The following is a 26,287-nucleotide window of genomic DNA, read 5'->3' as shown; positions in this document are numbered from 1 at the left end:
AGATAATTGTTTCTTAAATGATGATATAACTAAACAAATGATAGAACTACAACCCTATAAATCACTATAGACAATTTAAAATAGCCATGAATAATTTTAAAATGTACTTTTTAAAGTCTGTAAGTAAAGAGCTTTTATAGTTTACACATTGGTAAAATTCAAACCAGTCTTTTTTAATGTTATAGCTGAATAATGTACTTTTAATCTTGTTTTAATAACAAATCTATAAAAACAAAAATAACAAGTACACATTATTACAAGGCTCAGATTTGTGGGCAGATTTTAAATAGTTATGCTTTAATGTTAACAATGTCTTAAAATTTTTGCCAGTAGTGCTCTGCACACAGTAGATGGTCAGTAAGTGCTGACTTACAGAAGTGCTTATAGTTGACAGCAGTCCACATTCTTTCATTCCCTACTTTATAATAAATACATAACAGTAAAGATAAGAATGAGAGAGCATAGCTTCCTTACAATATTTAACGTTTTCATAAGAGGGATGTTAAAATGTTTACACAGTATAATTCTGTACAAGTCAGACCTGTATGCCTTTGAAATTCAAAGAGAGATTCTTAAAATAAAAAATACAATATGCTCTTTTTACCTCTTAATTCAGATGGCAAGAATTAAATAATACACTATAAGAAAAAATATTTCTAAAAGTTAAAAAAAGAAACAATGTTCATGTATTTTTATTTTGAGAAGACGTTACAATAAAAAATGGTTCCAGACCTAAAAGTAGTAGACTTTTCCCTTATTTTAAAAATAACTACTCAGTGTATTTTGTTTGGCCAATATGGCAAAATATCTATTTAAGTGCAGTAACATATAAGTCAACAAGTAGTTTTAGAGGAAATACAACCTATTATTGTTACACCAAAATCTATTCTAATCACTTAGCCTCAGGACCCAATGTGTGGCCTTATGAAATAAAATCGCCATTTTCAAAGTAGCATTCCATCAAAAGAAAGGGTACAACACAGTGTGCCCTTGCTAAGCCTACTGGGGGAAAATTCTCCTTGCTGAGATATTAGCGTGGGGAATTTACATTCAAGAAACACTATACTGAAAACAAATACAAAATTTTACAGATGCATAAACTGAAGCACGTTAAAATAACTTTCCTATTAAGAGAGACATGAAAGGCATTTTGGGAATAAGCTTCACCATCAATTAACACTATTTCTGAAATTTAGTAATGCTAATGTTCTGAAAATATGCCAGTAATTACCATAGCTCATGTCAACTCATTAAGAAACTTGGGTAATAGTTTATATTCCAGTGAACAACATAAGTTTTTATGGACTTCTGCTTTAAAGGACTTCATTAACGCATACAAAAAGACCAAAGAAAAAGAGGGTTATGTTGTATGATAGGGCAGTGAGATATATACAATAAAGACCAAATCTCGTAAGTCAGGTTCCAGATATTAGCTAGTGTATATCAATACTCTTATGAGTTATCAATGCAATGCTAATAACATGTGCAAACTGAGGAGGACTAGAGCCAAAGTGAATAAGCACATCATCAAATGGGGCATCTGCATGACTTTGTTCTAAGGCTTAAGGTTCTTTTCAGTCTCAAGACTGGGCCATCTGGATTCTATGGCCTTGAAAGTAGCACCCATAAAACCAAAACACCAAACCCAGTTCTATCGAGTCGATCCCGACTCATAGCGGCCCTACAGGACAAAATAGAACTGCCCCATAGAGTTTCCAAGGGGCGCCTGGCAGATTGAAACTGCTAACCCTTTGGTTAGCAGCTGTAGCTCTTAACCACTATGCGACCAGGGTTTCCGTAGCACCCATACACCCACAAAATTTAGGACTGCAAACTCAGAGGTGAAAGCTCTTATGGGAATTTTTGGAACCAAAAAAGTCTGCGACCCACTTGTAAGAATCCAGTGTCTAGATATGGAATTAAAAAGCCTAGGTGGCTAATAACCTAGTTATACCACAAAATTTGTCACCTAATCATGTAATCAGTTTCTAATGTGATTCTTATCTGGTAGAAGATGACAATGTAGGTTCTTCTCAACACCTTTCTAAAAGTAGTAGAAGTTTAAAATTTCTGTTCTGGCAAACTAAAAAATCCAATGTTCCTAGAGAGGGGAAAGCCTACAGCTAAAGAAAATAATGTCTAAGCGCCAGTTTCTCACAAAGCATGTATTTAAAGGCTAGTGATTATTCAAAATCACAATAGTAGCTTGTAGCATCCCTTGCCTTCATCAGGCACTTACACTTGATCATCTACTAAAAAATTCTTCCATTGAAGTCTCACAGGATGACTCCATTTCCTAATGGAGATGAGCCCTTCCTAAGGAAATTAAGCTGGTGTTAAGTGAAATGAATCCTATCTCTACAATGGTTTAACATTCATTGCCGTTATTCAAACGTTTCTTATGAATGACAACTAATTTTCATTTTCTGTACAAGCAGCAAATGAGTAGTTTTAAGGGCCTGTAAAAGTTATTACAGACCCTCAAATACATCTTTTCCATTTTTATAAAATATTATTCATGATACATTAAATAAGGGAAAAAAAAAAAAAAACAACAGGAATCTTAGAAATAGTGGGGTATACAACTCCCCATCAAAATATTGCTTCACAGCTGAATACAGCAGGCAGCCATACCTGAATTCACAAATGTGAAACATAGTCAGGACAAGGCTTGGTGTGTCTGTACTGCATGACATACACAGTTGACTGATGCCACCAATACAACATCACTACTGCAAGGATATGCCATATTTGGTGGCTTGATCCGAGGTAGTTGAGTTGTCCTGAGAAGGAAAACAGAAAGAATATTGATTGCAATATTTTGATATTAATGGAAAAATATTTTCCTATCTCTGGCCTTGGAAGTATGGCTTAGAGTTTCAAAATCTCGCTTGGTTAAATTGAGGAATTTGACTTTTTGTCTTCCACATCTCAACTGATATATTCTGGTGGAATGAAGAAAAGACATTACATGAGTTGAAGGAGGCAAAGAAAACCAGTGCTATAAATCATGGAAGAGCCTTCACTGTTGTTTGCTACGAATCTGCTAGGAACACTTTTTATTTCAAGCAGATCTGCAAGGAGAAAGCTCAGACCACCGTAATCTTTTTGTTGTTGTACTTTAGATGAAGGTTTACAGAACAAACTAGTTTCTCATTAAACAAGTAGTACACACATTGTTCTATGACATCGGTTAACAACCCCACGACATGTCAACACTCTCCGTTCTCAATCTTGCGTTCCCTATTACCAGCTTTCCTGTCCCCTCTTGCCTTCTAGTCCTTGCTCCAGGGCTGGTGGGCCCCTTTAGTCTCGTTTTGTTTTATAGGCCTGTCCAATCTTTGGCTGAAGGGTAGACCTCAGGAATAACTTCATTACTGAGCTGAAAGGGTGTCTGGGGGCCATACCCTCAGGGTTTCTCCAGTCTCTGTTGGTGAACAAGCCTGGTCTTTCTTTTTAAATTAGAGTTTTGTTGTACATTTTTCTCCAGCTCTGTCCGGAACCCTCTATTGGGATCCCTGTCGGAGCAGTCAGTAGTGGTAGCTGGACACCATCTAGTTGTGCTGGACTCAGTCTGGTGGAGGCCATGGTAGTTGTGGTCCATTAGTCCCTTTGGACTAATCTTTCCCTTGTTTCTTTAGTTTTCTTCATTCTTCCTTGCTCCCAAAGGGGAAAGACCAGTGGAGTATCCTAGATGGCCGCTCATAGGCTTTTGAGACCCCAAACACTACTCATCAAAGTAGAACATAGAATATTTTCTTTCTAAAGTATGTTATGCTAGTTGAGCTAGATGTTCCCCAAGACCATGGTCCCTACAGCCCCCAGCCCAGCAATTAGGTCCCTCAGAGGGTCTGGATGTGCTATCTGACTAGTAAAATAATCTGCAAAATTTAATTAGTAATCAGTCCATTAAGTAAGGTTGATGAGTCTACATACAACTTAAAAGAACAACTGAACTTCTTTGTGGCCAAGGGTTCAATTCCAAGGAGATTTAATGATTAACATGTGGGAAACTTCTCAGTCTTTCTCAGTAAATAACAAAATACAGAGGTATGGAGACAAATGTAAATAATGTTTCCTTATTCGTAATGCTTCTGTGGTCACGGAATGTAAATATTCTCTAACCTTCTCTCTCTCTCTCTCTGTTACCTAGAAAAATAATTAGTACAGTACTGAGATTTTAAAGTGCAAGTGAACAGGATTCTTTCTGTAGGGGCTTTTAACCTTTTTTGTGCCACAAACCCCTCTGACAGGCTAGTGAAACCCAAAGACCCATTTTTAAAAACATATACTACACAGGACTACAAAGAAAACTGACTATATTGTAATACAGGTATCACAGATCTACTCAATTCTATCATGGACACATCTTAGGAGTCTTTGGACCCATCAAACACCACTGAGATCTTGATGTATTCTGGAAAATTTGACCTAAGCTGAATCTAAAGTTTTTAGATTTAATTTTTTTTTTATTTCCTAATACTCACAGTCCGCACTTGTCCACCACCTCACCACCACCACACAATGCTTCTCTTTATAGCCAGGAGTGGCCAGAGAAAGCTTTTAAGATATTCACACATGAACGTCTTGAGACTGTATATATCACTCTGATCTGTAAAGACTTTTCATTTTTTGAGGTGTCCATAAAATCACTGCTCTAACGTTCCTCTACTCAACTACACATCCAGCTACAAAGGAGCACGTTTATGTCCACCTGTCTTAGAAGACTCTATGGGGCAGTTCTACTCTGTCCTATAGGGTCGCTATGAGTTGGAATCAACTCAATGGCAGTGGGTTCGGTTTTTTTGGGTTTGGTCTTAGGAGAAAGTTATATAACATTTGACCTTTTATAAGTGTCTTTTTGACCTTTTATAGGTGTCTTAATCAGACAATTGGTAACTCCTACACGTTACTTTTATTTATTTTTTATTTTTATTTATTAACAGATAAATGCACTTTATAAGAACTGTTTTCTGAGGAAAATTCTGGCCCTGCTTGGAAGTTGGGTGCTCTTCAATTCAGGGACAATGTCCCAGTTATACTCCTGAATCACAATATCAATGCTCCAGTTCTTATTTGTATTCCATTCTTATTTAAAAGTCAGTAGTGAAAAATCAAGTCCACAGAGGAATGCCCAGGATTTGTGGTCTATTCATTCTCTAGATCAGGGTTTCTCCTCCTTTCTTCTGCCCCAGCACACCTGGGGATTGGCACAATCCCATCTTCACTATGGAAGTGATTCTGTGCCCAGTAGGGAAAGGGGAGGGGCAAGTTGCAGTTTGAATTTTAACCACATCTTACTTCCAGTCCTCCTCTCCCCTCAACTGAAAAATCACTGCTTTATGTACTCTAAATGTCTTCTTGACCCAAGCCAAAGATAGCCTAGATTTGCCTGTTTCTGTCCCCTTACAGAACTGTCCTTACTCAACCACAACTTCATTGACAGTATTAAGGGACACCATCATCATCATAACCGCTTAACCTTTATCGAATGCTTACTACTTGCTAAATGTTTCATGTGCATTTTCTCATCTCAACCCCACAACAGCCCCATGAGAGAAAGTATTATTTCCGTATTTCAGATGAGGAAATTGGACCTGAGAACCTTACAATGTATGTATTGTGAAGCGACCCTAAAACTGGCTTCTTTTCATTATCCTTCTCTTTCTTCCTTTGTCACTTTTCTTTCCCTTATTTCTTGGTTTATATATCTCTGTATATATAAATTCTTTTTAAAGGACCAGTTGGTATATTAGGAAGTAAATGATGATTGATGACAAGCGCTCCACTGTTTTAAAAAAGTGTCTGGGTCTCAGAGTTTAACCTCAGTTCTGTTATTACTTCATAACCTGTGAAATGGTGAAAACCCCACCTACTGGTTTCAACTCATATCATCAGGATGAAAGGAAAACTGTGAAAGCCCTTCAAAAGTTGAAGTTTGAGGTAAAGTTTGGGAATAGAAGAGTCATTCTATAATCAATAACAATGAAAAAATCTATTTTGATGGTCTGAATCATATACCTTAAGCATATATTTAGAATGAAGCCACAAAACCACTATAAAAGTGATACCTACCTGGAAAGTACCTTTCTGGAACTTTGGAAATGTAGAACAGAAAAGCAAGAAGAGCAATCACGTACATCACAATTACACGAGGTGCAAAGTCCTGAAAAGCAAAACGTGTTTTTTCACAAATCTTCCTACTACTGTCACTGAATTCTCAATTTAATATAAATCTAGTGGTGGAATTTAAAATTGTTAAATGTGAATTGCTTTTGCAGATAATCTGCAAAAATAGAAACCTTGCTCTCAATACTGCAGGGAGCAGTCCACAAGAACAGAGCACAGTGTGTCCTGATGGAGCATGAGCTTTAATGTGGATCAAGGTCTTACATCTACAATATAGGTACATGGACGGAAGGCATGTGGGAAAGGAGTTCCCGGTTGAATAAATGAAGACACTAAAGACCAGGGATTTGGGGCTGGAAAAGACTCAAGAAGTTCTGCCCAATACAGAAATCTCTCCAACATCCTGGATAAATGATCCTCTTGAATACTACTACACAAAGTAGTCCACGTTACTGCTGAAGCTCTAATGGAAAGCTCTTCTGTAAGCTGAGAGAATCAGCCAGCTGTGCCTGATACATATTATTCCTAATTCTGGTTCTAAACCTAATTTGCCAAGAATCCATCTAAGAAATACAGACAAATTACTTCTCTTCCCTCTTCAAATACTTGAGAGTTATAATGGTTCCTGCCGTCGAGTCGATTCTGACTCATGGTGACCCTATCCTATATTCTTCAGACTAATCAACCTCATATTTCTCAAACATTCTAGAATACAACCCCACCCAAACCCCTAGAATGAACATTTCTGGAACTTTTCATCTTTGGTTAACTGCTGCTTTTTTCATCTTTTTAAAATCAGAGCTTATCAGCAAACTTCTCTGGAAGGCTCCCCTCGCTTCCTCACTGGAATGACCTGAGATGATGATATAGAGTTCTGTCCTTGAGAACCACTGCGCACGTCCTCAGCCATGTCTCTATTTTAAGATTCCTGAACATGAGCATGTTCCCATTTTTTTTCCTGAATTTCTCTAAAATCCACTGGCCTAATGGGTCTTGTTCTCTTTCTTGTCATCACATGCTTTAAAAGGGATGTGTTCACCTCATGCCAAAATTTTGGTCACTTTTATGTCAACAGCCAGTTAATCATTTCTGTTTAGAATTAAATCTAGAGTGGCAGTTCCCAAATCTGTTTTCTTTACTTCTGTTCAGGGAATCAAAATTGTCAGAAAAATGATCTTTTCTCAAATATCATGATCACTGAAGTCTCTTATCACGATACTCTCATCTTTTCTCCTACCAGTTTCCTAATCTTCTGAAGAAAGCATCACCCTTGTCCTCAGTTTGGTAAAGTAGTCAGATCATATCACTCAGTTCACTCTCTCACAGAGCTTGCTTTCTTTTTAGTTTTATACTCCCATGCTTCTACTCTGCTGCTGCCAACTTCACAGAAGTATATATAAACCTGCTTACTAACAGTCCCCCCTCTTCTAGTAAGTTCTGATTCTTTTGAATAAAACCTGTCTCTCAATTTCTACATTCCAGACAAAGATCCCACTTCAACGAGTCTATGTGACTTTTGCCACATTTTCTGGCTATTAAAATTTCTCAAGTTTACCTTGTAACCCACACTTAAAGTATTTTTGAATGGATCTCTGAGAACCTAAGTCCTATTTCTAATACTCTTGGCAATACTGAGGCACTCTCACCGAGGTTCTTTCCAGTGCAGATCAACTGTTTCCCCATAATACCTGGCTCTAATATTTCTTCTTTTACTTCTCAATTTACTTTCCTTGGTGGGTCAAATGTGCTTCCGTAGCTCTAGCTACCTACCAATACAGCGATGATTCCCAAATCTTTATCACTAGTCTTAAACTCCGACCTAAATTCCAGAACCTATTGCTACCTTTACATCCCCTCAGTACCTCAAACTCAACAGGTCCAAGAAAAAATCCTTCCTAATTACACCCCACCCACCCAAAAAAGCCAACTGCTTCTCCAATACTTGCGTTACCAACATTATCACTGACCCCGCTGACAGAGCTAGAAACTTTGCAGTCCTCTTCCGCAGGTAAGGAACTGAGGTACTTACACACTAAGAATAATAGAAAAACAACGAAGGATGTACTGTTTCAAAGGAAGACATCCAGGAAAAAAACAAAGACAAAAACCAACAGACTTCTATTTCTTCAAGGCATAGCTATAAAAATTATGGCACTAATATGCTGTCAAACGACAAAACCCACCCACCTGGCCTAATTACACTACTTTATCCAAAAGGAATGAAGTTTTAAGGACAAAGAAAGGGTCGAAAGTATTAACTACACTCAACTTACCTGTACGATAGGAGCACCGACTCCTCCGTTGAGCCAAACCCAGTGAAGAGTAGGGATCACTCCATATCCCGAAACAGAACAAAAGATGATAGAACGGAGTCTCTGCCATTGCTGTGTAAGGTAATTGGGATGAATCTGAGCAAAGAACACTGCCAGGATCATGGCAAGCACTGTAATCAAGTATACTTGACGCCAATACTAGAACGAAAGGAAACAAATTTTAATTGTTATTTAATAAAGGAAGGAAAAAGGTGATTTTGGTTTTTACATTACACATCCTAAACTCTATGTACTTGATATTTTCATTTCTACACGATTACCTTCCTTCCTTAAAAAAATGCATGTGCCACAGGTTAGGTTTCTTAGGATGGCAAACCAAGTTCTATACTGAGCTGGTAAAAGACCACATTTAGTGACACAAAAGCATTTTTTGAGTAGCTATTACATGCTAGGAACAGTGTAAGTCCTGTAGAACCAAAAATGACTATGATATGGACCCTCCCGGTGGATGAGTTCATAGACTGGGATCTAGTACTAAGTACTGTAACTGAGTTATGAACAGAAAGCCATAGAAACACAGAAAAAGGAGCAATTACTTTACCTAGAGTAGCTAAGAAATGTTTCACAAAGGAGGTGACATCTATGCTGGGCATGAGGAATATATAAGATTTTGTGGGAAGAGGGAACTCTCTAGGAAAAGGAATAGCATATGCAGCTGCGAAGTTTTGAGAAGGGAGGTTGACAGCAGGCAGACTGACAGGCTGGAGGAAATAGCAAGTTCTTTAAGAAAAGGATGTTGTTGTTGTTGTGTGCCATTGAGTTTCCTCCAACTCAGCGACCCCATGTGACAAAGCAGAACTGCCTCATATGGTTTTCTTGGCCATAATCTTTACAGAAACAGATCATCAGGTCTTTCTCCAGGGGAGAGACTGGGTGGGTTTGAACCATCAACCTTTCAGTTAGCAGCTGAGCGCTTAACCATTGTGCCACTAGGGCTCCTGACACAGTCATTTTTCAAGTTGACTTGTTACAGAGATAACTCTGACATCAGTGTGGAAATGAAAGAGATAACAAGAAGCTAGCTAGAAGTTATTAGAATAGTTTATTCAAAGAGAACGGGGCCTTGAAACTCCTGTTGAGCCAAGTAGACAGATATGAGCACCGTATTCAGGAGATATTTTTGAAATAAACAAGTATTAATAGTTGATGATGTAGGAGAGAAGAGTGGAGGATGGCTTGATGGTTTCTAGTCTGACAGGCCAGGTAAATGGGTTCTCCTGATGGAGTGAATAGACAAAGACGATCCACATTTGGTGTGTGGGTGCATGGTGGGATGGGGGTGGGGGTTGGAATGAAAGAATGTTCATTTTAAAATATACTAAGCTTTTTTTTTTTTTTTAAGCTTGGCTTATAGGATATTAACGTGACTAAATGAGCAGTTGAAAAGCTGGTCTTGAAGCTGAAAAGTTAGTATCACACAGAGCAAGAGTTCTTACCCTGACTTCCAGGGATTTCTGGGAGCTTTTAACTCCCTGAAATCACATGCCAAATTGTTTAGGTATGTGCCCAAATGTACATTCTCCTGGATCAAGGGTCCACTGTTTTCAATCTGATTCTAAAAACAGCCTGTGGTCCTTAAAAAGTAAAGGGCCACTACAGCAACTGGGCTGAATGTAAATTTGGGAATTATTTAGCTACCAGAGGGAAAAGAACAATTTTTCCTTTATATGATCATGGGCTATGTTAGTTCTTTGTTCTTTTTTCTTTTTAAACTATCTTGGGGACAATTTTTCTAATTAGAGAATTACAAATGTCCCACTGGTCTCTCTGATGATCATATTTGATGTTTAGGAAGAAACAACAGAAAAGGGGCTTCAGAGAAATAATAGGAAACAAAATAATTCAAACATTACATGCCTGCATTCACTAGCTCCTAGTTATTTCCTTTAATTTAAAAAAAAAAAAGTGAACAGCTATCATGAAAATGAACAAGTTATAAAAGCTGAGCAGACATGAATAGTTTGCTACAAAAATCAATAAATAAGGTTAATTACATATATAATTACATGCTTATGCTCCAAAGTAATTAGGCCTAAAAAAGCAAACAGCTCCCATGTAAGTGGCTATAATTAACATATACTGCTTTCACCTATTAAAACCAAATTTATGATTTTTCTCTTTGTTAATTTTACACACCAGATATGTTGAGTTTTCTCCATTACTACGTAGAGACAAAGGTCCTGCTTAAGAATTCCCAAGCCAGAGGAATCCAGTGCTGTAGCCAATCCTCCCTACAGGCAAAGGCTAGGGATTGTGGCTTGGATCACCTGCTCATGGGGGTGGGGATGAGGGAGAGCTGGGCAGGACACGCTCTAGTCCTTGTGACTAGGACCAGAAGTAACTAGGAAGGATGCTGCTCCTGAGAGAGATGTGCCACTCTTATGTAATGTGTGATATCAGACCAATCTTGGCTTTGAAAGGGAGGGAGCTAAAAGAACAAAAAAAGTATGGTAGGAGAGCAAGAGGAAAAGAGAGTGGGATCGAAAGGGACTTTCTGAATGGGAGAGCTGGAGATGGACTTGGCCCATGGGAAGATTCAGTTCGCCCACTTGACTGGGATGATGAGGTGATAGGGTGGTGGCTATACTCCATAAAGTTGGGCTGCCTAACATTTTTAGGTCAGGTGCTACACTACCTGATCACAGTGTTTCAAGTGCTGCTTTTCACAAGGCACAAACTGACTTTTGTAAGCTTAGGGCTCAACGTGTTTAGAAAGCATAGCTGATTTAGAACTCAGACACATCTGACACTTGTTAAAGACACTCACCACCCATCTGGACTGTCTCTAGGCCTACCCCCAGAACATAAGACTGAGGACAGGAAAATATGTTTCTTGTGGAAAAATATGGGACAATATGCTCACAGATACACCTTTATTTTTTTCACTGAAAGAGGCATAAAGGATAAGAAGGGAAAATGGAAAGCAGCAGCCAGCTTCATAATTTCATCACGTGCTAACTTTAACTTCAATTCTATAAACACAAAAATAACAGATATGTAATGTGTTTATCTGAGGAACCAGATAGAAGTGAGACATTAATAATTCAATGTCTACACTAAGTTTTCAGAGACCACCTTTATATATTACTTTGTCTCAAAGGAAAATTAGTAAAATCAGTATGAAATTGATAAGGGATGGTAGAGATCACAGGGCCCTTCTGAAAAACAAGTGAGCTTATGCCTAAACAAGACCCTTTGTTTCTTCGATAAGTTAATTATATACTTACGTAGGAATACAAAGAAACCATGGCAAAAAACTCAAGATCGACATGAAAGGTAGAATATAAAAAGCTTTAAGCTACTTACATTATTACAATAAAATGCATAAAATACTCCTGAGACGTAGCAGCCCAGTATTCCAATAGAAATTCCTGCATAATCTAATGCCATCCATCTTCGACAGGTTTTTTCTGACCGATGGCAGGAAAAAAGATGATAGCCCACGGAGCAAAGCATACAGACCTTTGGAAAACAAAACAAATCTTAGCAAAATGGAACAGAGAAATTAAAGCAACTTGTACATAATGTTCAGTGAAGCAGTTAAGAGCACAGGCTTTCTGGTCAAACAGACCTGGGCTTGGAGTCTGGCTCTGTCCCTTACTAGTTGGGCAAGCCATGCCATTTCTCTAAGCCTTAGTTTCCTCGTGGGTAAAATGGGGATAAGAATCACAGAGAAATTAAAGAATGATAGCTAATTTTAAAATGGAAAACTTAAATGGACAGCAAAGTAGTGAAAAATCATACATTACAAATGTTTTTTAAACATCAATCGAGGCTTATTTTGATCTGTGAAGGAGTAATGTACTTTTTAAAAAGGATTTATTATAAAAGAAATACATGCCAAAAAATTGTAAAAAATAGTTATAATATAGGCCCCATCTACCCAATCTATTCCCCAGAGGTAGCCACTAATAACATTAGTTATGTGTCCTTCCAGATATTTTCAATGCATATACAAATACTAAAAAAAAATAAAAACCAAACCCAGTGCCGTCGAGTCAATTCCAACTCATAGGGACCCTATAGGACAGAGTAGAACTGCCACACAGAGTTTCCAAGGAGCACCTGGTGGATTCGAACTGCCGACCCTTTGGTTAGCAGCCATAGCACTTAACCACTACGCCACCAGGGTTTCCAGTCGCATACACAAATACCTATGATGTATGTCTATACACACACTCAAAATGTATACATACATTTTTATTATGCAAATGTAATCATACTGTTCCACAATTTGCCGTTTTCACTTAAGACTTTTCATGTCTATGAGATTTCATTGTATAGGGTTTTACTTCTAAGTTCTAAGTTTAACATGGTTTTGTTGCTCTCCCCCCACCCAAAACAAAAACTCAGGACTTATGTTGACTTTATATGGTTGCCAATTTGGGAGCACAACTCATCTCAGTCAGCTACTCCGACGACTGATAAGGCTGCTACAGTTGAACTCCCTTCACCCATCAAGTACCGACTGTGTGTAATGCACTAAGGATGCAAAGATGATAAATGAAACCTCTAGTCTCAGAGATTTTTCAGAAAAAAAGTGAACACGTATGAAATGATTTAAGAAGCCTTATAAGAAAAGGAAACCCTGGTGGCGTAGTGGTTAAGTGCAACAGCTGCTAACCAAAGGGTCAGCAGTTCGAATCCGCCAGGTGCTCCTTGGAAACTCTGTGGGGCAGTTCTACTCTGTCCTATAGGGTCGCTATGAGTCGGAATCGACTCGATGGCACAGGGTTTGTTTTTTTGGTTTTTTATAGGAAAAGCTACTGCAGACAGCAGTCAAAAAAAAAAAAAGAAGAGAGGGTCTTAGCTCTAGGGGTGTACATGTGCATTTGTGGGGTGAAGTGGTGGGTGAAAAAGAAACTTCATAGAAGGGTTGTCATCTGAGGTGGATCTTAAAGGGCTGAGCTGTATTCATCAAGGACATAAGAAGGGTGTGTACATATTTATTAGAATGGTCTGCAAGAAAAGGGAGCATGCTGAGAAATACAGAACCATTAAAGAATGTCATGTGGCCTTCTTCATGCCATGTTATAACAAATCCTATACATCAAGAAGGTTTAACTTCAATATGGACTACATGTGTGACTACTGAAGATATTAAGTTCGGCCTTACAGAGCTTGGAAGATGGACTAGAAAGGGTGAGAATGGAGACAGAAGGTTACATGAGTAGCCCTGAGGAGCAATGACAAGGGCCAATTTAAGCCACTGGCAGTGGGGGTGGAGAAAATGGGACAGGTAAACAATACGAAGTAGGTCCAGTTGATAAAGACATTTTGTAAACAACAGCTAAGGCAGTGAAATGTTCATCTATTTTAAGTTGTTGTTAAGTGCCGTCGAGTCAGTTCCAACTCATAGTGACCCTATGTATAACAGAACAAAATGCTGCCCGGTCCTGTGCCATCCTCATAATCGATGTTGCCATGTTTGACCCTGCTGTTGCATCCAGTCTGTCAGTCCATCTCATTGAAGGTCTTCCTCTTTTTCGCTGACCTTCAACTTTACCAGCATGGTGTCATTCTCTAGGGACTGGTCCCTCCTGATAACATGTCCAAAGCATGCGAGACAAAGTCTTGCCACCCTTGCTTCTAAGGAGCATTCTGGTTGGATTTCTTCCAAGACAGATTTGTTTGTTCTTCTGGCAGTCCATGGTATATTCAATATTCTTTGCCAACACCATGATTCAAAGGCATCAGTTCTTCTTCAGTCTTCCTTATTCATTGTCCAACTTTTGTATGCAGATGAGGAGACTGAAAATACCATGACTTGGGTCAGGTGCACCTTAGTCCTCAAAGTGACATCTTTACTTTTTAATACTTTGAAGAGGTCTTTTGCAGTAGATTTGCCCAATGCAGTATGTCGTTTGATTTCCTGACTGTGAAATGGTCCTCTAACTATTCAACAATCTTGTCATTACACAAACCTAACCAGCCCCCATAGTGTCAATATAAATGTTCGGTAACAATATATTTAACCACAACTTCATTTCTTCATCCACTAATATCCTTATTCGTCTATGGCTTCTTGGCTACTAGACCACAAGTCAGAGTTTACTGACTCAATTAAACTTAACTCTAAGAATTTTAGTTATCTCTTTTCTCAGATTATTCTTGAGACTAAACACAATAAACAGGAGAATATCAAGGTGTATATTCTTGATGACAAGGAAAGAGCATGGTCACAATGCTGAATGACACAAGAGTAGTTCACAAAACAGCAAGGGGAGATGATCGTATCTTGGAAGTTGGTAGACAGGCAAGTAAACCAGGTAGGCAGGCAGGCAGGCAAGCAGCCAGGTACACACAAAGGTCTGGAAGAATTCTAATCCAAACATCAAAAGCGGTTACCTCTGGGAAATGAGATGTCAAGGGATACTTATTTGTTCTATATACTTTTTTCTTTACTTGAATTTCTACATGAGTATGTCTCACAGCAATATGAAACAACAATAAAACTAAGTACATCATGAAAAGGAAAACAATATGAGAAAAAACTATGGTATTAAAGGGAAAGTAAAGGCAATAGTGTGAATAAAATATCTTTTGAGTTTTAAAAAAGTTAACCTATAATAAGCATGCTCTGTTTAAAAGGCCTTATGTTGTTAGAAAGAGTTCCTTAAAAAATGACTGAAAAAAGATCTGGTAAAAGAAGTATGTTTCAGTTATCTGGGAAGTTTACTTATGTGGAATATCTTACCCCATCAAGGTAGACAGATAATTACAGTATTATTCACAGTCGTCATTCAAGCCCCTTAGCATTGCAACAAAATAGTTTGTGATTTGGCCCCTGCCTATCTCTCAGCCTCATCTTTCTCCACTCTCTTAGAATCCAACCATAGAGACCAAAACCTGCAATCCCCAAAAGTGCTAAGCTGTCTCTTGCTTCTGAGTCTTTATACAAACTATTTTTTCTGCTTACATGTCCTGCCTCACTCCTACCTATCTGAGTGACTTGGTCTTTATGACACATTGGTTTTGTTCAGTACTGTAGCCCAGATGCCTAGCACAGTGCCTGGGAATATATAGGAGGCATTCAAAAAACATCTGCTGAACTGAATGTGAATGAACTGAACCTAGGGAAAGGTATTCTCAGTCGTCTCTTCCTCTCCCAGCCTCTTAAATATTGCCGTTATCTCATACAAGTACCCCTGGAAAGGTTCCAAGCCCCTTAAATTACATTCTACTATCCAAACTGTACTCTATTAATTGTGTTAGCAGGAAAGCACCAAATACAGGCAGTCCCCGACTTATGATGGAGTTCTGTTCTGATGACTCTGTCTTACGTCAGTTCTAAGTCGAATACCCCCTTTTTTTCAGTTTTCATCATTACTGCCTTTATTTTCAGGATCTTTATAAATCCGGCAGTGTTTAGAACAGTAAATCATAAAACTGAACATTTTTAGAGAGAACATGAGAATGATAACATCAGCAAATTATGAGCTGCAACATGTTACTAACGATAAGCTGTATAAACAATAACAAAAATGGTTTGTCGTAACTTGAACATGTCATAAGTTGGGGACTACCTACATACGAAATAGGTAGGAGTGTGAAAAAAAAAGTTTTTTAAAAATTAAATGTAAATCAATATTGATAAATATACTTAAGGCTTACTCTGGTGCCCACTGACCTTAAGAATTTGAAAGAAGTCAGTGAACAAGTTATAAATATAATTTCATAAAAATAAAAGAAATGGTCTTTTTAAGTAGAAAAGATGCGCTTATTTGTTTTTATCAAGTTGTACAGCATGTAACAGAAAGATCACTGCATCAGCAGTTAGGGGGACAGTGTTTTACTGTCCTGCTGAGTAATCCTGGGCAAGTCACTGTAACATTCTGGGTTTGTTTTTCATTAGAAGTTATAATTATTTACTATTTTTAGCTTCTCACGCAGTGTTCCCTTAGGCCAGTATGGAATAAAGATGTATTCCCTGAACTAACATGAGCTGTGGCTGGGTGGTGAAAGGATAAAAGCATAAAAAGAGAGGAAAACATGGGCTTGTCAAAGTGGATAATACACACATAACTTATGGTATAAACCAGTTTTTGCATTTATGAATGATTGTTATTAAGAGTATCTTAGTCTATGCTAAGAATTAAAAAATTTAACTATAAAGGAATTGATTCATTTCCATTATAAAACTAGAGATGGAAATGAGCTATTTTGGCTCTTACCGAAATAAAAATTAACCTGAGAAAAAACACATAGTGTTATTTCCCTCAAAAAATTTCAAACATTATGCTGGAAACTGGAATTAAAACAAAAGGGAAGAAAAATATTTTTGATGTGTTTCTTGGTCATTTGAGCACAAAATTTTAACTTGAGTAAAGAATGAAGTAAAGCGATGAAGTAAGTAAAGCTGTCAAATAAGGTCTGAATAAAATGATACATAATGAAAACACCATCTGTGCAGTTGATTTATAGGCTTACCCCCCTATAACTGAGGAGCAATGGTTAACTGCAGGGACTGCTGGTCTGTGTTTGCAGGAAGGGGGAAGGCGGCTTTTTCTTTTCATTTTTATGTTTTTCTGTACTCTCTGCATTTTTAAATTTTATTAAAACATTTTAACTCTTAAAATGTCAACAAGATTATGCCCCACATTTGTTTCTTCTTTACAATTATCTATTTGAAAATCTATTTAACGTCACTTTTAAAGACACTTCTACAGATTATATTTTATAGGTACTTAATAGTGAAAGTGGAGCCCTGGTGGCGCAGTGGTTAAGAGCTCAGCTGCTAAGTGAAAGGTCGGCAGTTTGTGTCCACCAGCTGCTCCTTGGAAATGCTATGAGGCAGTTCTACTCTGTCCTACAGGGTCACTTTGAGTCGGATTCAAGTCGAAGGCAATGAGTTAGTAATGAAAGTACTAAGGAACTAACATACAGGAGGTAGAGGGGAAGAGAAACTGAAAGTTTCTGAAAGCAGCAGAGTGTAAAAAATCAAAGGAAGAGTGAAACTAACATTAAAGGAATAGAACAAGAGATCAATACTAGTGAAACAAGACATTAAAAACAGATGGTACAGAAACAAAAACCCACTGCCACGGAGTCCATTCTGACTCTTAGTGACCCTATAGGACAGAGCAGAACTGCCCTCATAGGATTTTCAAGACTGTAAATTTTTACAGAAGCAGATTGCCACATCTCTCTCCTGAGAAGCAGGCTGGTGCATTCAAACCACTGACCTTTCAGTTAGCAGCCAAGTGCTTAACCACTGTGCAACCAGGGCTTCTCATACAGAAACAATGAATACAAAAATCAGACATATTATAAATAGGAAAAAGATGAGAAATCTTCCCAAGAAAGTTTTAAGTAGACACTAGTGTTCTACTTCAGTCAAATAGAGTATAATCAGAGATATATCCTTGTGTTAATTTTAAAGCAAAGATATCTATAAAGGTAAAGAGAGAGAGAAGGAAAGACATTTTCTCTATCTTTGAAACTTACTGGATTTCAAATATATTCTCACAACGACCTACAAATATACTTTAATAATATCACACTTTGTGCTTAGATTATGAAAGGGAATAAACTGAACTTTTTTTTTTTTTTTTACATGCTATTTTGGAAGCTCTTTAAAGCAAAAGGTGGACCTGAAGTGAGGTCGCTTGCCCAAGTCACCTGACTAAAGTTCTCTTAGCCAATAATAATGTCTGTGAAACGACTTACCTGGAAGCAGAAAAGACAAATAGAACAAATTACAAAATCTTCTCTGGACGCACTTGCGGAAGGTAACACAGATGTCATGTCATATATTCCCAATGTGAAGAAGAGAAAGAAACCCAGCAAATGACTCCAGATGTTTACCGTCTCATTAGATAAAATAAACAAACTGGAAAATAAACAAACATGCAGTTCAGATTCACATGGGCTCGCTTACTGTCAGCATTCCCAGGTTAGGGATAATCTTTTTGGTTATCCTTAACCTTTGCCTTTCTAACTTTGATACACCATTTAATTTAATTCACGTTAAGTATTTCCACATCTCCAACAATCCTGGGATTTTACGGCTTTTTTGTGTTCAACTCTATGATCATATTTACCATTTGCTCCCTCATATATTAGAGATATTTACATATAAATCCCATCTCATCCTCCAGCCTCTCAATTCCCTGACCATTCGTCTTCATGATACCACTGTTCCAAGATAGTGCCTCGCTCAGAGTAGATGCTAGGTGTCTACAGGACTGAAGGTGTTGATTAAAACTAGATGTTAGCTAGCACACTTTGATTTTCTATAATAGGTATCTGTAAACTTCCTCAGTGCAAGGTTAGACACAAACTTAAAATATTTATGATTGTTGTCGGTTGCCCCGAGTCAGTTCTAACTCACGGTGACCCCATGTGTGCAGCGTAGAACTGCTCCATAAAGTTTTCAAGGCTGTGACCTCCTGGAAGCAGATCCCCAGGCCCCTGGGTAGGTTTGAACCACAACCTTTGGCTAGTAGTTGAGCGCTTAACCATTTGCACCATCCAGAGTCTCCTAAAATACTTTATTTAGTACACATTAAATGCAAATACAAAGTTAAATGGACTTAAAAAAAGGCAGATTAAACACAACTGGTCCACTGGAAGAGTTCTTTAAGACAGGCATACTGGAACAACTTTGCTGTGATTGCTTTGAAACCAAACTAGTTTCCAGGTGACATGACTTCATCCTTCCTAAGAGCAATCGGCCTTCTTTCAAAATGTCCTGATTTGAGTTTGAATAGTCTTGGCAGCGCAGGGCTGGTAGAAAGTGTATCACCTAACAGGGGGTCAGAAACTTATTGTCCTTCCACCCCTATTCAGCCACGAATTAACTCTCTGATCTTGAGCAAGTCATTTAATGTCTCCAGCCTTCAATTTCTTCATCTATAAAATAAAGAACTGCATTCGGTACTGTTGCAAATCCCAGCTATAAAAATCCTTAATTTTGTGAAATGATTCTCCAGCTATGGATCGGAGTCATCTGCTTATGGGAAGGCAACATCACGATTAAAGATAAAACTTGTCTTGCAAAATCTTTTTGCTTAAACTAAGGCCTTTCACCTTCACTGATTCAGGAGTCCTTATTAGTAAGTATTAATGTATAACTCTACCTACTGAATTTGCAGAGGTCACCATGGTACTCTCATTTTCTTTTTTATAAGTTATGCGTGACATGGCCTCAAACTACCGAATGATCATTGAGACGAATAAGGTGAATCTTGTATCATGAAATTTCAAACATATAAGAACTACTTATAATGAGGGGGAGTCCTGGTAACTCAGTGGTTAAGAGCTCGGCTGCTAACCAAAAGGTGGGCAGTTCAAATCCACTAACTCCTCCAGGAAGCCCTACAGGGCAGTTCTACTCTGCCCGATAGGGTCATTACGAGTTGGAATCGACTCGACAGCAAGAAGTTTTTATAATGAGGTGGAGTGAGACTGCAAGAATGTGCTGGAAAACATCAAACTACAGAACTACACTTTATCTGTTGACCAGAACTTTTCATTTTGTGAAACTGAGTATAACCTGATTAACTGAACTGAGAGGCAAAATCTTTGCATATTCCTCCCAACTAAACAAGAGTACTGGCAGAACAGCTTGTGTATTTTTTTTCTACAAAACCTCCCATTGATAACCAGAATCTTTCCTGGTCATTCCTGATAGCTAACGGTAGAAAAGGCAAAGGGCGCACCTGGAAAAGATCAAGCTTGTGGGAAGACCACTCGGAAGAACATCCCCAACAGAGGATCTACTCTTATTCTTTGAGGAGTTAGGTCCCATACCCTGTTCAGCTTTAAAATCAGTAATTGTCTTCCTCATTATCATTTGTTTAACTTTACAATCAAAGAGGATGATGATAACTACCTTTTATCACATGTTTATTAGGCACCAGGCCCTGTGTAGCATTTTGTATAAATGATCTCACTGAACTGTTATCATTCTCTGAAGCAGATATTGTGATTGCCCTCATTTTACAAATGGGGAAAGTAAACTCAGAGAGGTCAACTTTTTCTCAAGGTCTCACAGCTATTATTAAGTGGCAGTTCTGGATGCCCATGTCTTTTTGACTCAACTAAAGCACTCTCATTTGCCACTCCATGAGATTTGGGCCCTATAAAAGAGAACCACTGTTTACTTGGGCATAAAATATTTAAGGCAATTCACCGCCTGTTGTATCTTGGTGGATCTCCAGATCCCCAGCAGCGCCCAGCTCTGATTTCCTGTGTAATTACCGATGCCCAGGAGGCATCTGGTGTAAAGTTGTAATTGGGATTCAAATTGTGAAGTCCTGTGGGTCATCCACTCAAGTCAAGTTGCAAGCGACATCACCTTGTGATCGTAAGTAACTGACACACTTTCAAGGCAGGGAGAAGGGAACTGAGGAATGACCATGCTCAAAAGGAGATCAAGAACCAGACATATGGTCGCTGCTTGAGCAATTCAACAACCCACATTCCAGCACTGGGGTTTGCCACTACAATGACCTGGAGCTAACCAACATCTGCATCTTAATTCTAAGTGAGATGCTGTATTTATGTATATACGGTAAGTTTTGATGGAACTAACCCACCCCAGTGCTGTCGAGTGGATTCCAACTCACAGCGACCCTGCAGGGCAGAGTAGAACTGCCCCATAGAGTTTCCAAGGAGCGCCTGGTGGATTCAAACTGCTGACCCTTTGGTTAGCAGCCGTAGCACTTAACCACTATGTCACCAGGGTTTCCTTGATGGAACTAGAACACTCATTTTTCAATTGTTTTAAACAACTTTCCAGGGATTCTTGGTTTTAAGGGTTTTCAGTGAACAACATAAAAGTCTTTTTCATAAATGCTCGTGTGGTGCTGTAGGCCAGGTTAAGTGTCCCGTTATAGGTTCTGTTTACTACAGGGCTTTTCCTACACTGCATTTATCACATGTATCACAATGGTAATTATATAACAGTATAATTATCTCTTTAATGTGTGTCATCCCGGCTAGACCTGGTAGCTTCGTGATATCAAGGGCCAAGTCTGCTGTTCTCCACAGGACCTGGTAGGTGCCTGGCACCTAGCAGGGACACAAGTATTTCTTGAGCGAATAAATCAGGAGTTTCTAAATACATCTATGTATGTTTATAAAAATACCGACTTGTTTCCTATTATGCACGCCTTTATCTGGCCCAAAGCATGTGAATTCCCACAGGGCCGCTCTTAAAAAAAGAAAAGAAAAAAAAAAAAAAGCTTAGGAATACACAGAGGGAAGTCATGGCTAAGCCATTGTCTGTGGGGTCCATTCCAACTTGTATCCCAGTAAGCACCAAATGGGGTAATGAACGTAAAAGCGCTGTGTAAACAACAAAGGACCAGAGGGTTGGTAACGATCATCATAGTTACTATAACAATTACTACGTGCATCAAGTAGCCGACGTGGATAATGGGAAGGGCATCAAGTAGCCGAAGTGGATAATGAGAAGGGAGAGGTGGTGGGAAAGCATGACAAGGATGGGCCGGCGAGGAAGTGACAGGCACGCGACGAACGGGGAAAGAAGCCCGGAGATAGGGCGAAAACGGTGTAGGTGAGAAGGAGGGGCCGCCTGCGAGCCCCCCTGCGCGCCCCGAGGAGGCCGCCAGACTGTACCTTTTGATACACAGCCTGGAAGGCAGGTAGGCCCGGTAGCCGTCGGTGATGTACGGATTGTCCTTGAGGGACACGGGGATCTGCTCGTAGGTGTAGAGACGGATGCCGCGGGGCACCAGCACCGGCCAATACTGGTAGCTGCCCAGCTCGATGTAATGCGCGCTCTTCAGCAGCTTCTGATGCATCGTTCCCGGCCGCCGCCGCTCCCCGCAAGGGGGGCTCCCCCAGACCCCGCCTCCCCGGGGAGGGGGCTTCACCGCCCGAGCCCCCGCCCCGGAGCCCGCGGACGCTGCTCGAGGTCCGACCACCTCGCAGCTGTCCAGGCCCGGCACCTCGAACCGGCCGGCCCCGCGTCAGCGCCGCGGAGGGCTGGCAGTGTCGCAGCCCTGTCTGACGTCAGCACGCCGCGGCGGGCCCCGCCCCCGGGCCCTGTCTGGGACCGGCAGAGCTGGGCGGGAGCAGGTGCGTCAGTGCTTGCGGGTCGCTGTGGGGGCGCCCACGGCTCCAGGGCCAGGGTGCGGCGGCACGCGGGGTCACTCCTCGCCGGTGAGAAGAGCAGAAAGCTCAGAACTGAAAAAGTGGGGGACCTTCCCCCCTCCCCGTTTATAATTAAAAGCAGGAGTTGTTAAATTTTGAAAAACCAAGGGGAAAAGAGTTAACAGGAAGAATGATAGAGATAACTCTTCACCGGTTAATTTATGCTTGGAATCACACAAACTTGATTTCAGAAGGGACATTTCAGGTTGTTTATGCTAAGGACCCTGGGTGGCGCGAACGGTTGTGGTCCTTTACTAACTGGACTGGAATCCACCAAATGGCGATCTGTTTCCAGAAGATGAAAAAACAACCCTAACCTGCCTGATTCCAACTTACGGCGACACCACGCGTAGAAAACTGCTCTATAGGGTTTTCTTGGTTGCAGTCTTTATAGAAGCAGATCGCCAGGCCTTTCTTCCTTGGTACTGTTGGGTGGGTTTAAACTGCCAACATTTGGGTTAGAAGCTAATTGCAAACTGCTTGTGCCACCCAGAGACCTGGAGTAGAGCACAGTTCTACTCTGAAACACAGGTGTGATGCTGAGTTGGAACTCACTTTACTGGTGATGCCTAAACTAAGATCATTCCTTAGAAGTAGTTGGAATAGAGGAAACCTGATCCACACAGAACATTTGACAAAATATTGGAACATAAAGAAAGCCTCAACACATTCAAAACACAAACTTTGCAGAGTATGGTCTCTGACCACAATAGAATTAAACTAGAAATAAACAAGGTAACCAAAAATTCTCACTTATCTGGAGTTGAAGAAATCTTAGCGAGAATGAGAAAATCTGTTAAACTGAATGAGAATAAAGATCGGACATTAAAACCTGTAAAGTGAAAGCAGTGCCTTCAAGGAAGGGTTACAGCTTTGTTTCTGGCTATGAATTGTGATGCAAATGCTTACTCATAATGGCAACACAGCAGAACATATTTTTGCGTTCATATTTGTGAAGCTCGGCCCATTGTTTATCATAAAATAATCACCAAAAAAAAAAGAAGCCAAGTCTATTCCAACTCATAGCAACCCTATAGGACAAAGTAGGACTGTCCCATTGGGTTTCCAAGGAGCAGCTGGTGGATTAGAACTGCTGACCTTCTGGTTAGCAGCCAAGGTCTTAACCACTGTGCCACCAGGGTTTCAGTTAAATATTATTTATTAATTATTATTATTATTAAATTAGTAATGGGTGGCATAAACAAGTGCTTGACTGGTAGCTGAAAGGTTGGCAGTTCTAACCCACACAGAAGCTCCTCAGAAGACAAGCCTGGCAGTCTGCTTCTGAGAGGTCACAGCCTTGAAACACCTGTGGAGCAGTTCTAATCTAATGGGGTCACCATGAGTTGGAATGACTTGGCTTGACAGCAACTGATTTGGTTTGGGTTTACTTAGAATGGAGCCCTGAGAAAACAAAACGCGGGACTTAGATTTTTGGGCGTGTGGAGGGTCCTGGAAAGTTCTTAGCATAAAGTGTTCATAAGGGAGAGCACATGATCCGCTGAAAAGGGAGGTGGGAAACAGTGAGTGTAAAGGAAGTTGGAGCATCCAGAAGTCTAGCAGGATCAGCAGACTATAAACTTTCCAAGGACAGGGAATGTATTTGGTTCACTATTGTATGCAGGCTAAATGGCACAGTGCCTGGCACACAGTAGGTGCACAACAAATGTTTATTGAACAGATGAAGGAAAAAAAAAAAAAAAAACAGGTCCTAAAATGGGGATTGGTGTCTATTCTGAAAGGGGAGTTAGAAGAGCTCCCCAAACTAAATTTGCATACCTAACCATTTATGCCTGAGCCCAGCCTTGCTGAAGATTGTACAGCTGTGGAATGGATGTGGGAGGTTGTGGAATTTCCTTTTCAAAGTCTTTAAAAACAAAATAGATTCTTATCTGTCTGGAAGGGTTCCTATGAAAAACAGAAGAATGATCTGAATAATCCGAATAGCCTCCAGCCCCTTTCTTCTTTGGGCTTTTTTTTTTTTTTTTTAAGTTTAAAGAGCTGCAGTGCAAAAGCGTAAAACTTACACCATCACCTTAGCAACAATAATCATTTGTTGAGAGCTTATGCTATACAGGCAATATGCTAAGTATGTAAAAGTCTATAGTTCATTACAACCTTATGATATAGGTGCATTTATTATCACCTCTTTGCAGATGAGGCACCAAGAAGCTAAGCAACTTGCGCTGTGAAAGGTTGTCAGTGCACAGAGAAATTACTTTTGAGAGTTCCTGTGGATTTCACCCTGTAGTTGCGCAGAGCTCCTGCAGATGTCACTCTTCTCCTGTAGAATGGTACCTCTAGAGCGCTTGACCACAGCTTACACTATAGGACTGAGAAACAAGTGATTTTTAAGGTTGGTACACTATGGTTAAAAAAAAAAAAAAGGTTTATTAGCTATGTCTGAATTAAAGGCCCTAAATATAATATAAAAGAGCCATCTTGTTGGAAAGTCAGCTTTAAAAAGTTTTTTAGAAAGTGGAAAACCCGTTGACTAAGTTCACACACTTTTTGAATGGCTTTGCAGTTTTACCTTTATTCTTTAGTATAAAAGAGTATAATTTGCTGCCCTATTTTACTCGGGAAAACGGAAACAAAGCATGTGTTTTGCTTTTATCTCTCCCGTAGGCTTCCTTTTGAACTACGCTGTCTACCTCGTTTGTGACTTATTTTCCCTCTTTCAGAATTAACTGGCATAGGGTGACGGTTTGAGCTTGGGGAAATGAATACTTGATCAAATCTCACTGGTTTCTGGATGGAAGCACAGTTCATCAGTCCTACCTCTTCCGAGGCCTCAGCTTTCCTTCCCCCTACGTGCCCAGAGCTGATGTTGAAAGTACAACCGTTCTGGATCTTGCACTTAGAGGACAAAAGAGTAAAGTGGAATTAACAACATTCCCAGAAATAGTAGCTTCTTTATTTTCATCTGTTATGGACTGAATTGTGTCCTGCCAAAATATGTGATGGAATCCTAACCCCTGTGGATATAATCCCATTTGGGAATAGGGTTTATTTGTTATGTTAATGAAGCCACTTCAATGTACAGTGTGTTTTAAACCTGATGATGTAAAAAGAGCAGATGAGACACAGAGAGATACAAGCAAGCACAAATGGAGGAAAGATAGATGCGACGTGAGATCACCAAGGAACTGAGGAAAGCCTGGGTTACAGAAGCTGAGACGAAGATCTCTTGATCGACAGAGAACCTTCCCCTAGAGTTGGTGCTCTGGATTCAAACTTCTAGTCTCCTAAACTCAGAGAAAATTAATTTCTTGTGATATTTCTGTTACAGCAGCACTAGGAAACTAAGACTCCGTCTCATGATATTTACAAACACTCTTCCTGGCTTCATCAGCTTTCTTTATGCTTCTGGACAAATGTGCACATTTTTAGCCTTGCGTGTGGCTCTGGTAGAAATCCTGGTGGCGTAATGGTTAAGTGTTACAGCTGCTAACCAAAAGGTCGCAGTTTGAATCCACCAGGTGCTCCTTGGAAACGCTATGGGCCAGTTCTACTCTGTTCTATAGGGTCGCTGTGAGTTGGAATTCACTTGATAGCAGTGGATTTGGTTTTTTTTTTTTTTGGTTTTGTTGGCTCTGGTGAAGCACTGTATCACATCCAGTAACATTATCAGATTTTTTGGTACATATTAGGAGCCCTGGTGGTGTAGTGATTAAGAACTCGGCTGCGAACTCGAAGGT

General features: G+C 39.6%; 1 protein-coding gene across 2 annotated transcripts; it reads right to left on the bottom strand.

The window, feature by feature from the left end:
* Window positions 1–84: 84 nt before the first annotated feature.
* On the bottom strand, window positions 85–22,435 carry PAQR3 (progestin and adipoQ receptor family member 3). 2 transcript variants are annotated; one of them, XM_049885927.1, is made up of 6 exons: window positions 22,050–22,435; window positions 18,132–18,294; window positions 11,769–11,924; window positions 8,403–8,600; window positions 6,076–6,166; window positions 85–2,783 (listed from the first exon to the last, which is right to left on the bottom strand). In XM_049885927.1, exons 1-6 carry the CDS (start codon window positions 22,232–22,234, stop codon window positions 2,641–2,643), a joined length of 936 nt encoding a protein of 311 aa, XP_049741884.1. In that variant the 5' UTR covers window positions 22,235–22,435; the 3' UTR covers window positions 85–2,640. The 2 variants fall into 2 exon arrangements, with proteins under 2 accessions (XP_049741884.1, XP_049741885.1); XM_049885928.1 differs by lacking the exon at window positions 18,132–18,294 and having other exon boundaries at window positions 22,050–22,125.
* Window positions 22,436–26,287: the final 3,852 nt, after the last annotated feature.

The sequence above is a fragment of the Elephas maximus genome, chromosome 5 (assembly GCF_024166365.1).
Source record: "Elephas maximus indicus isolate mEleMax1 chromosome 5, mEleMax1 primary haplotype, whole genome shotgun sequence".
Taxonomy (NCBI): domain Eukaryota; kingdom Metazoa; phylum Chordata; class Mammalia; order Proboscidea; family Elephantidae; genus Elephas; species Elephas maximus.
Note: the sequence above shows the minus strand (reverse complement) of the source record. Positions and strands in the feature narration are given on the sequence as shown.